Raw genomic sequence first — 12,150 nt, forward strand, 5'->3', positions numbered from 1 at the left:
TCAACAACAGCCAAGCAAGTGAACAACACTCTCCAGGAGGTAGGTGTATCAATATCCAAGTCTACCATAAACAAAAGACTGCATGAAAGTAAATACAGAGGATTCACTGCAAGGTGCAAGCCACTGATAAGCCTCAAGAATAGAAAGGTTAGATTGGACTTTCTAATCAAAAAAATAAATAAAAATCTCAAAAAGCCAGCAAAGTCCTGGAGAAAACATTCTTTGGAAAGATAAAACCTAGATCAACCTATGGAAAAGGTGCAGAACAGCTCATGATCCAAAGCGTACCACATCATCTATAAAACACAGTGGAAGCAGTGTGATGGGCTTGGGCGTGCATGGCTGCCAGTGGCACTGGGACGCTAGTATTTATTGATGATGTGACACAGGACAGAAGGAGTCGAATGAAATCTGAGGTGGTCAGAGACGTACTGTCAGCTCAAATCCAGCTAAATGCAGTCAAACTGATTGGGCAGTGTTTCATAATACAGATACATAATATAGCATGCATTTCGCTTGTTGAAGACTAAACCCATTGCCAGCAAAAGGTTTTCAACCGAGTATTAGAAATGAAGATTTTATTTTTAGTTACTGAATTTGTCCAATTACATTTGAGCCCCTGAATTAAAGGGATTGTAGTAAAATGCTTTAGTTCATCACATTTTTATGCAATCTTTTTCAACCTACTCAAAGCCTGCACTTCAACCGCATTGAAGTTATTTCATTTAAAATTCATTGTGGTAATGTATGGAATCAAAATTAGAAAAAAAGTTGTCTCTGTCCAAATATTTATGGGCCTAACTGTACATTAAAGCGTATAGGCATGTGTGCCCACATGTGTCAATATGGGAATTATTAAACCCTTTATAATCAACAGTGGCTTCAACTCTGTAAATGCACCATAAATATGCTACACGTGTTGGTGTCACGTTCTCAGTATTGTCTGCTGTCTACTCTGTTCTGTACACTGAAAGCAAAGAAATAGCTGGAGCCCAGTTCACACATGTCAATAAAGCTGATTCTGAAAGGTTCTGTTTTAGCTGGATTTTAATCATTATATTAACAATAAAAGGTAAGAGAGACAGGTTAATGTTTCACACCTCCATGAATGTATATTTGTAGACTGTCGATTTTAACATCTCTCCCAAACCTAATTGCTGTTTATTCCCAGAGCTTTATATGATGTTAAAACATCCCTGGTGTAAGATTCTTGGATGAAACAACATATTTGAAAACATTATGTTTTAAAAGCTCAACAATAAAATTTTACAATGTATTTAAAAAAAAAAAAAAAATCAATTTACAAAAAAATATCCATATTAAAACCTGGAATCTCAACAGCTGGTGAGAATGCATCTTTTTGTTTGTTTGTTTGTTTCATTCACAGTATGTGATTTCACTGAAGTATTCCAACAAATCTGATGACAGACCTTCAAATTTGATAAAACATGTCATCCAGACGATTCAGCTAAAATATTAACGTCTGTCATTGGAAATGACACGAGAGCAGCCAACACAGTAAGTCACTGCTTTCACCTTCAGTAAAAAGGCTTCTAGAAGAAGGAAAACTGATGGGAGAAGATGTGTCTAATCATGCCAAACATGACAGCTTAAAGTGAGCAGGACCACAAAAGCTCAGCAATGGTATAAAGATTTTAACAGCAGAGTGGCCTTTTCTACCTTGTCAAAGACTGTGAAACATCACTCTGCATTTCTTATTGCCAGAAACATCATATAAAACTGCTAGGAAAAAAATCTGAATAAAGAACTCTGCATAAATGAATCCAGGAAATCAGACTGGGCTCAAACACAACAGCTAGAATTAATCAGTATTTCTATCTCCTTGCTGCATGGGATCAGATCAAATCCTCATTTTGATTGTTAACTAATGCATTAATAACCCCAAAGTCTATTAGTTTGCTGGGTGTTTGGGCCTAGCATGGATGCAGTCCGCACGCCGACACATCCATCATCTGAGGGCAAGCTGCAATGCAGGGGTCTAACCAGGACACTAGAGAGTCCAACAATGACTCACTGCTTGGCTCAAACTGACATGGCAGCTATTTAATCATTCATTAGTGGTAAAGCTGGAGCTGGAGGATGTGTTGGTGGCAAGTGGGTGGCTGAATTGAGAGGTAGATGAGTGCAGGTGTAACATATGCAATAAAAATGTGCATAAATTTGCTAAAAGCACACAAGAACCACACAGTTACTTTTAAGCAATAAAAAGCTTAAAAACACACACACACACACACACACACACACACACACACACACAAAAAAAAGACCAATTTACTATGTTTATGTAAGATGAAGACAAGGGAAATAATATCACGACTCCGCAATCACATATTTCAAAAATACTTGTTATTTTCTCATGTATGGTACGCAGTCCAAAACAGCTTACAGCACAATTCAGCCGGAGTTTTTGATAACTTGGATCTTATTTTCATTGCTTAGGCCAATGACTTTATTGCTCCCTAAACTAACTGGGTTCTAGGAACGGGGCAACATGGTACAAAGATCAAAGGTCATTCAACTTTAGAAACAAAATGGTAAATTACACTCTACATATTTCTAAAAGACTAAAGATTACAGTTAGAACTGAACCATCCACTAGTTTTGATGCCACAGGCTCATGTTCCTGTGTATTGTTGCATGATGCACTGAACTCTTCTCCCCTGCATATCAAACTAAACTAAGAAAAAATGGAAGACAACATATCTTTGGATGAATTTGGAGTTGCATGAACTACCTTAATGAATGCTATGGAATGATGAATAGCAACTATTCTTAGTACAGTGGCTATAAAGGGTGTACACATACCTCTTTAAATACCAGGTTTTAGTGAGGTTAAAAAAAATGAGACCACAATAACTGACTGACAATGATTTCAAAACAATTCAATTATTTCAACAAACAAATCTGTTAGATGATTTTTTTTAAACAATCAGCTTTTTGCATAAGTTGGCACACCTTTAAACTAATACGTTGTTGAAGCGGCAGACAGCGTTCTGTCTTCTTGGGTACCTGCTATCAATTAAAGAGACTCTGATTAACCCCAAATAAAGTTCAGCGGTCCTAGCAGGACCTTCCTGACATTTACTTAGTTGCCTGCTGCATCAAAAGCTGTGGTTCACAGACAGCTTACAAAGCATCAAAGAGATCTCACTGTTGAAAGGTATCAGTCAGAAGAAGGGTACCAAAGTTTCCACAGCACTGAATATACCAGGAACACAGTGAAGACAGTCATCAAAAAGTGACACCGCAAAGAACTCGACGTCCCCCAAAAGCTGATGAAAAGACAAGGTGAAAACTAGCTAGGGAGCCTACCAGAGGACTAGAGTAACACTAAAGGAGCTGCAGGAATTTCTGGAACGTACCAGTTGTGTACTATCTAACAACAATCTCAATATGTATTTTCAATTTCTCTGGACTATGGGGTAGGATTGCAAGACGGAAGCCTTTCTTGCAAAGAAAAGCATCCAAACCCAAGTATAATTTGCAAAAGAAAAAACAAACAAACCCCAAACCCCCAAAACAAACAAACATGAGCATAAATTCTCCCAAAAACATGAAGGAAAATGTGTGAGACTGAACTTTTTGGCCACAATTGCAAAAGGTACTTTTGTGCAAAAACAACACTTTTTTTGTTGCATAACCAAAAAACACCATACCCACAATCAAGCATGGTGGTGGCATTCTTACACTTTCAGGATGCTCTTCTTCAGCTGGAACTGGGGCTTTAGTCCCATATAATCCCCTCCTTAAGTGGATGAGATTATACCAGTCAAATACCAATCAAATAGCAAAAGTGCCAGAATGCTGCAGATGAAGAGGACTTATATCGTCCAACAGGACAATGGCGCCGAGTACACATCCAAATCAGGATCAGACCTAAATCCAATAGAGAAATCTGTGGACTGACCTGCACAGGACTGTGCACAAGAGATGCCCTCTCTATCTGACAGATTTGGAGTGCTTCTGCGAGGAAGAGTGGCCAAATATTGCCAAGCCAATAAATACTGTGTACACACACACACCTATCCAAGAAGACTGAATGCTGTGATTAAACCAAAAGGTGCCTCAATTAAATATTGGTTTAAGGACGTGCACACGTCTACAAGTAGCTTACAGTACTTTTTTGTTTTTACTTTTTGCCCAACAGATGTGTTTGTGTTTTTACTTGAAAAATGCAGGTTATCATTAAAAGTAGGAAAAACTTTAAAATGATTTATTGTGCTCTCATTTTTTAACATCACAAAACCTGCTAGTTTAACAGCACCGTATCCACCGTACAGGACCATTTATATGTATTTTCATGTCACCACAACAGCATCAATATAATACGGTACTACTTTCATTATACTCCATCTCATTTGCATGCTTAGCTCAACCTTAATTTAGGCTTAATTCAAAGTTGACCCTGAAATACAAAAACAGTTTCACTCTGAAGGCTCAAGTTCCTCCAATAATGATGGTGCACACACAGAAGCAGCTAAGCTCAATATAATATTGGGCAACTTGCACTCCTATATGCACCAGAAAGTGATTAAACTCGACTAAGAGTGATGTATTTAATCTCCCAAATGGAAATGCAGACTATGGCCTGGTTCCAGCCTCAGTGCTCTGACTGGGGAGGCTGGGTACAGCTGCACTCTTTAGGTTGAACAAATCTTTGATATTCACAAGGGCCAAGTTTAATAACACTTTTGCTGCCAATTATACTGCCAGGCCACTGCAGGCTTGAAGAAAAATATGGCTCACTCCAAGCTGGGCTATTACCTGTTTTGTAAAAGGCCCGTGCAAAAGCCAGAGTAATGCCATGACCATATTTCTAAGGTTTAGCCTAAGCTAGCTAAACCTTTCCTGAATGTTATAGTATAGCTGGAAGCTTATGCCTGAATCCCTTGCCTAATGCACACAGGTATAAGGCTATTAATGAAAACACAGCGACACGCCTCCCTCCTCCTCTCACTTGTTAACAGCAGCTTCAAATCTCATCCTCTCTCTTCTTCCCCTCCCTCTAATCTCCACTCTCCTCACCCTCCTAAGTAACCAGAGGGCTCTCCTCTCCTGCCTGATTTTTATTACTTAACACAAGCATATTCGCAATTTTGTTTCCTCACGCTCTTATCTCCATGTCACTGTCATTGCATTTGTTTTACATTTCATAATTCTCCATCTTTTCATAAGGCACAAATCTCATACTCATGCTGCTAAGGGAACTTTTATTACATTAGCTGCTCCAGTGGGTATTTTGGATATCACTGTGCTGGAGAAGACACTGCTACTTTTATTTAATGAAACCAAATGGGACAATTGTAAGATGACTGTGCCAATTTTCATCTCTTTCTGTATCCTCTTACTGTTTTCTCAGGGTTAAAAACTATGAAATCTTCCATCCTATCTCTCTCTCTTTTCCTCTATCCTTTTCACTTCATAAATATCCACCCTTCTTATTCCTGTATTTCTGCCTAATCATATAGACATGATGCCCATATTTAATCATTCATACTTCTATCACGTACCTGCCATGTCGACTGCTGATGAATGTCTCTAAATCCTCTTGAAAAAGCTTTATATAAACGAGTTTCCCTCATAGACTGTTAATAACTTGTACCACGTAGTTCCATTAAATATGGTCCAAAAGGCAACAACAGCACAGTGAACAGGCCCAGTTCAGTCATTTAATTTAGCAGAGGTGAGGCCAAGTGACTCTCAACCCAACCTCTATCCAACTACTATCCAAAGAGCTTGAAACAGTTTGTTTTGTACGGCTCTGATGCAACCCCAAACGGATTTGTTTTTACTACTACAGAGCCACTATTATATCTTTATGTATAATTGTCTTTTCTCCCCATCTTTTCTTTTCTTAACCTTTATTTTTTCCTCCTTCCCTTGCCCATCTATTTTACCCATATTGCAGCCATTTTGTTCTCCCCTCTAATCTTCCTCCTTCCATTCAACTAAACTGTGACTGATCTTCACCAGTTTCGGTTTCTCTCTCTGAGTTGCGTTTCTCCTAACCCAATTTCACCCATGTCCTCCATGCAATCTAAGCCTTTCTCCTCTCACTCTCTCCATTCCTCTTTTCTCTGCAGAACCACAGTGATCCCGAGGTTAATTAGCCCTCCAAGTGTCAGGCTGTTAGATCCCCTCTACCTACCTGCTAGGTGTCCTGTGATTGGCTCAGTAGGGGTACTAACAAGCTTGGGCACCAGAGTTTGGTGCCGGTATAAAGACAGGAATAAAAAGAGAGGAGGAGTGAATGAATGTGGACAGAATAACTGAATTGAATTTAGGGAAAACTGATTAGAAGAACCAAGACTAAATGTAGAGTCACATTATTTAGAAATACAGAGACACTTTTAAAGGCTGAGAATGCACCGAGGAGCGAGTGAGTAGTGAAAGATGGGGAATGAGTGACCTGCTTTGGCTCAGGAGGTGGAGCGGCTCATCTACTAATCGGAAGGTTGGTCAATTCCTGCTTCAGGCTGCATGCCAAATATCTTCGGCAAGATACTAACTCCTAAACTGTTTTCCAACTTCGGGGGTTATGTACGAATGTTAGATAGTAAACACTTAAGTATTTTTTTCTATGCTTTTCCTACCTATATCAGTGTGTGTAAATGGGTGAATGAGGCGAGTTGTATGAAGCACACTTAAGAGTAGAAAATGCTAATAATGGAGTATATAGGAATATGCGAGCAGTAGGGCTGCAACAATTCATCGCGTAGTTTGAATAATTCAATTACAAAATAATTCTCAACACAAATTCTTTGCTTCGATGCTTCCTTTAACACATGGCTCCGTAGTGTGCCGCTGTCACCATGGGAAGGCGAGGCAGCTTTGCAACTAAAAACAGACCTGCAATATAAACGTATTTAGGAGCAGCGTGACAATAAAACTTTGACATTAAGGACACACACACTGATAACACAACAGCAGAGATGATGATGATGGTGTCAAAGTTTAACGTGGAGCCGGAGTCTGTTTACACACCATGAAGAGCAAAGCGGCGGCGGCGGCGCCATCACTGAGACTGAGTGAAAGAAAACAGTGTCCTAAACAGCAGCACTGTTCCTGTGATCGCCATTGAAGGTCAATTTATATACTTTAGATTCCATGTATATCTTATTTTATTTTGACTTTGGCTGTACTTGAGATTCTTTATGTATTTTTGCATTTAAGAAAATATTTTCTGTAAAAAATGTAATTTGATTGTATTTATGTGCCATTTTGAAGGGTTAACTTGTTTTCTTTTTGGGGTTTTTTGACAGCTGTTTCCACTAAAAAATTGCAATTTCTAAAAATGGAAACCAACGAGTAGTTGGTTAGTAGGTAGGTTGCCGGTTCGAGCCCTAGCTTGGACAGTCTCGGTCGTTGTGTCCTTGGGCAAGACACTTCACCCGTTGCCTACTGGTGGTGGTCAGAGGGCCCGGTGGTGCCAGTGTCCGGCAGCCTCGCCTCTGTCAGTGGCTACAATGTAGCTTGCCATCACCAGTGTGTGAATGGGTGGATGACTGGTTGTGTAAAGCGCTATACAAATACAGGCCATTTACCATTTAGTTCATTTTGAAAAACCTGTGTCTTCATTAATAAGATAAAAGCATTCCTTAACCGATTACTCGATTAATGGATGGAATTATCGATAGATTACTTAATTACTAAAATAATCGACAGCTGCAGCCCTAGCAAGCAGCACAGTAGAAAAACATTAAAGCAAGGAGGTGATTGACATCTGAAAGGAAGGAAAGAAAAGCTGGTGATGGGAGAGGAGGACTGAAGCAGAGGAAATAAATGAGGGGAGCTGCTGAACTGATGGACAAGACATGGAAATGAGAAACACTTAACGGAAAAGGCTGTGAGAGGAAGGGAGAAGAAAATGGATAGAGAGGACAAAGTCACGATTGTGACTGCAAAACACAGCCTGAATGAAGCAATGTTTGAAATCATTATTACTATAATGTTCGATATCAGGATAAATACTGAAAATATTCTCTAGTCTAATAGTTTCCAACAGCAACATGGGAGTGATACAATCTAGATGAGTTAATTGGTGACAATCCACTGCCAACATTCACAGGGATTTTGAGTAATGTTTGCATATTATTTATGGTCTAATAGTGCTGATGGGCTGATGAAAAATAATGTCAAGAAAGCATGCATCAGATCAGCTCATTAATCAGTCAAGGCTCTATCAAAATGATTGGGCAGATTAGGCATATTACTATTTTGGCCTCTTCAAGTCGTTCTTCTATTTTTCCTCTTCAGGTAACAAACTACAAACTCTTCAATCCTAAAGTGTGGCTCAATGAGCACTCCGGTGACATTTATTTAAGTGCAAGTCATCTCTTATGACAGCAGCGCATTCTTAAGAGCGTTATGTGGACAAGCTGGAGATCATCATTAAGATATTAATGGAAGGCTTAATTATACCCAAGTGTTCTTGGGTATTTTATGTGTAGAGAGGGAAGGTGGGTACGCACCACACTGAAGTCCAGATTCTGTTCAATCCACTCCTGGCCATCCTTGAACTCCTCGTGCAGACCCATGATGTACAGAGTATCTACTGCATCCACGATGGTTGCCCCCAGTTGAGAACTACCTGTACAACACACAAGATCAAACAATTGAAATTCTTCTCTCCAGTTATTGCTCATATGAATATTTATTTATGCAAATAACAGTGACATTTGTTTCACATCCATCAGAGGCTGTCCCAAAGACGCATGCATGGAAAAAGCTGCAAACTGTACACAGTGCATTGCTTTTTTGGAGACATGCACTGAACTTATTAAGAGAAAGTGAAAAATCAGTGCCGATAACAGTTGGATCCATTTTCTACAACGATGTAGTCTGTGCAGTGTTATGCCTCTAACAACGATGATTTACCCTTACCTGAGGATAAGCACGTCACATATCGCACTACTCAGTCCAAGAAGCCTGCATGTATGTTTCTGTTCTTTGCCTCTGTTGACAACAGTTCATCCCATCCACTTTAAACTTGCTTTACTGATTATATTGTGTTTTTGGAGTGTAAGCCTGTGTATGTCTTTGACAGGACATTCACTGATCACACGGTCAAGATAATTTTCTCTCTGATTAGCCACCGTCTCATTTGGCATTACCATTGTTCTTCAGGCTCGCTTAATGGGTTTGTCTTTATTAGCACCAAACCTTGTAGCTTTCCTCTTTCCAAACTACTAACAATTTGTGTGTGTCTGGCGGCTTTTACAAAAACTGAGTGTGTGGCATTAACTGAAATTTGTCAAATATAGCTACAATTACACACTCTACTCTCTTACAGGTAATTATATTGTAAATGAGTGTGTTTAACTTTAATATAATTAATTTATTAATTAAAGTATGCTTACATTTTTGCTCAATTTACTGTGAATACAGAACAGGCTTGCCATGTACAGCTTTAAATCAAATCATTGGACACAATTACATCAACCCAGACAGCAGTTACAGTTAAAATGTTTATAATACTTCAAATAAATAGTCGCATGCGCATTCACAGCTACAAGCTAACATGACAATAGCTTGTGACATTCACACACCACCACATAAACATTCTGAACAACAAACCTAATAAAAATCCCTCTCATGCAGTTCAAGATGGATCTTTTAAAGCTAACCAGAACTCAGATCATTGAAATCAGCAAAAAGTAGACACAGTTAAAAAAAAAAAAACAAAAGACCAAGAGTAGCCAACCAATGGGCAAAAGCATTCAGCCAAGTTGAATGGTAGCAACCCTCTGGGATAAAAAAAAAAAATCATCAATTTGCAGCCAGGAGCAGCTCTGTGTGTTTGTCTGTTCAATCAGTGACATTTTAAAATGTTTTTTCCTTTGCTAATGTGTGTCACAGTAGGACTAATTCAAACACATTGCCACATTTCATTGCTTTTTCCATTCTGAGGAGACGACTAGTAATCACAAGACATTACAGGAACAGGGAACTGCTTATTATAAGTTATTAAAACTGACTTTATGCCAGTAAGGTTCAGCTTTATGTAAATCAAAACCCTCCTTAGAAATTAAAGGGGAAAAAGGAGTTATAGGATATTCATGGAAATATCATTAAAATGACTATTTCATCAGATCATTTACACCCTTTCTACTATTGCCTTCCAGTTTGCTTTAGTTCAGTGTGCATACATTACCACCGTATTTCAGAGGTAAAAGTCAGTGGCACTGCCCTTTAAATCCGTCCTCATTTCATATCAGAAACTGCGTGAACAGCTAGAATTCCTGAGTCTGCTCGCCATCCCTGCTTATCTATGAATCCATTCAAAAGGAGAGTGTCTGGCTTCATGCAGGAGCTGCAGTGTTATTATCATCATAGACAGGAACCTCTAAATCACTCTAAAAATACACTGCAGTCAGGCGGGCGGAGCTGATAGCAAGATGCCCTGGCTGCCTGCCGGATCTTGACAGATTGGCGCAACCGTTGGTAGAGCAGAGCCCCTCTGCTGCACCACACAACCCCCATCTCCCTCCCTTCTGTCACTTCCATCACCTACAGGTACGCTTGAGGCTCCCATAGCAATGTGACACTGCTGACGCAAAGACAGAGGCCTGTCAGAGATACCATCTCAGAATACTCCTCTAAAGGTTTTGTGCAATAGCTCCTAAATGCAGTGCTTCCTATGTGTTCACAACAATGACACCTCTGCTCTGTCAATCATTAACACTGTTGTGTTATAAAGCAAATGAAATGTGACACTAACATTTCATATATGGACCCGTTTTCTTCAACAGGTCCATATATGAACAACAAAACAACAAAAGGGTAGTATCAAACCTCTTATCTATTGTCCAGAAAAGAGGATTTTAATACCAAAAGGAGTTTTGGTGTTTATCAAACATCTTGAACGCAACCTAGACATCCCAGACAACGTATGTTGTGTTAAAAGGTCTTGGATTTAAAGACAACAATTTGGGTATTGATCCAAATAGAAATAAAATAGCCCTTAAAATCCTCTGCAAGTGATTATTCAATCCTTATGTTCATGAAAAAACCTGCAAGTGATACTTTAAAGAACTGGAAATACTGTAGAGTCTTTACCTTACAATATAAAGCACCTTGAGGTGACTGTTGCTGTGAATGGGTAACATATAAAAACAAAAAGGACTGGATTAACTGATTGGGGACAAACTGCCCTTCTGTATGTAAGCAGAAGCTTTTAGTTGATGGATTTTTTCTTTCTATATTTTTAAAAAATCCAAATTCTCAAGTAGTGAAGGTGTTCTCTGGGTTTTTCACCTTGTCCGCGTTTGCCAACATGAAAACCAATGAAAGCGGGGCTTTCCTTTGGCCGATCCAATCTAGGAACAACCTCATCAAATGAAACACCCTCCAACGTCTAATCCCAGCTCCAAATTCAAAGCAAAAGAGAATTTAAATGTGCAGATTACTTATGCGTATCCCCCGGACTCTTCTGGGCGTGTTTCTCTAACCTTGAGAAATTCTGCTCGCTCTCATCTTTGGAAATAACCTTGTGATCACACCTGGAAAGTTTCTCTCTCCAGCTCAGCCTCCATCTTTTCATCTGCCCCTCCCTCGTATACCGAACCATCTGCTTGCTCTCATTCATCACTGTCTCACTGCGTTCTCCCTAATCTTTCCTTGATCGCTCCATTCAGAACCCAGATTCGCAGACACGCCATTCACGCTTTTTTACATATATATCTCACTGAAAAATGCAATTTTTGTTAATTTGACTCAACAACATCTTTACCTACGAACGGTCACCATGCATCTTCCTGTATCATCTCTGTCACGTTCTGTTGCCATGGGTTTTCACAGCCTGAGTGCTCTGCAGCCTTGATATGAACAACACCAAAGGCATCGCATGAAGTTGAACTGGTGCTTCCAGGAGTTGATTTTAGGGTTGCCAGGCGCTGCTTATCAGAGACAAATTGGCCGGGATGAGGTTTATTTATTCGGGGAATTATTGCCACTGCCTCGTGCACACAGACCTCGTCAGCTGCAAACCAACACACACTCTCATCAGCTCTCCTGCTCTTTTAACATAGATTCACGTACTCTCCCTTTCCTTCCCTTTGATACACCACACAGCTTCTCGCTACTTCAACTGAACTCCACCCCCCACTCTTCAACATGCTCTCTCCATCT

At 39.6% G+C, this 12,150-nt stretch overlaps 1 protein-coding gene across 1 annotated transcript in view; it reads right to left on the bottom strand.

Moving 5' to 3' along the window:
• Positions 1-12,150, bottom strand: part of man1a2 (mannosidase, alpha, class 1A, member 2) — a 124,865-nt gene that overhangs the window by 56,664 nt on the left and 56,051 nt on the right. The window contains 1 exon segment of the mRNA XM_003456598.5: positions 8,493-8,611. Within this exon segment, the coding sequence (XP_003456646.1) occupies positions 8,493-8,611 (119 nt within the window).

This window comes from Oreochromis niloticus, linkage group LG16 (genome assembly GCF_001858045.2).
Source record: "Oreochromis niloticus isolate F11D_XX linkage group LG16, O_niloticus_UMD_NMBU, whole genome shotgun sequence".
In the NCBI taxonomy this organism is placed as follows: Eukaryota; Metazoa; Chordata; class Actinopteri; order Cichliformes; family Cichlidae; genus Oreochromis; species Oreochromis niloticus.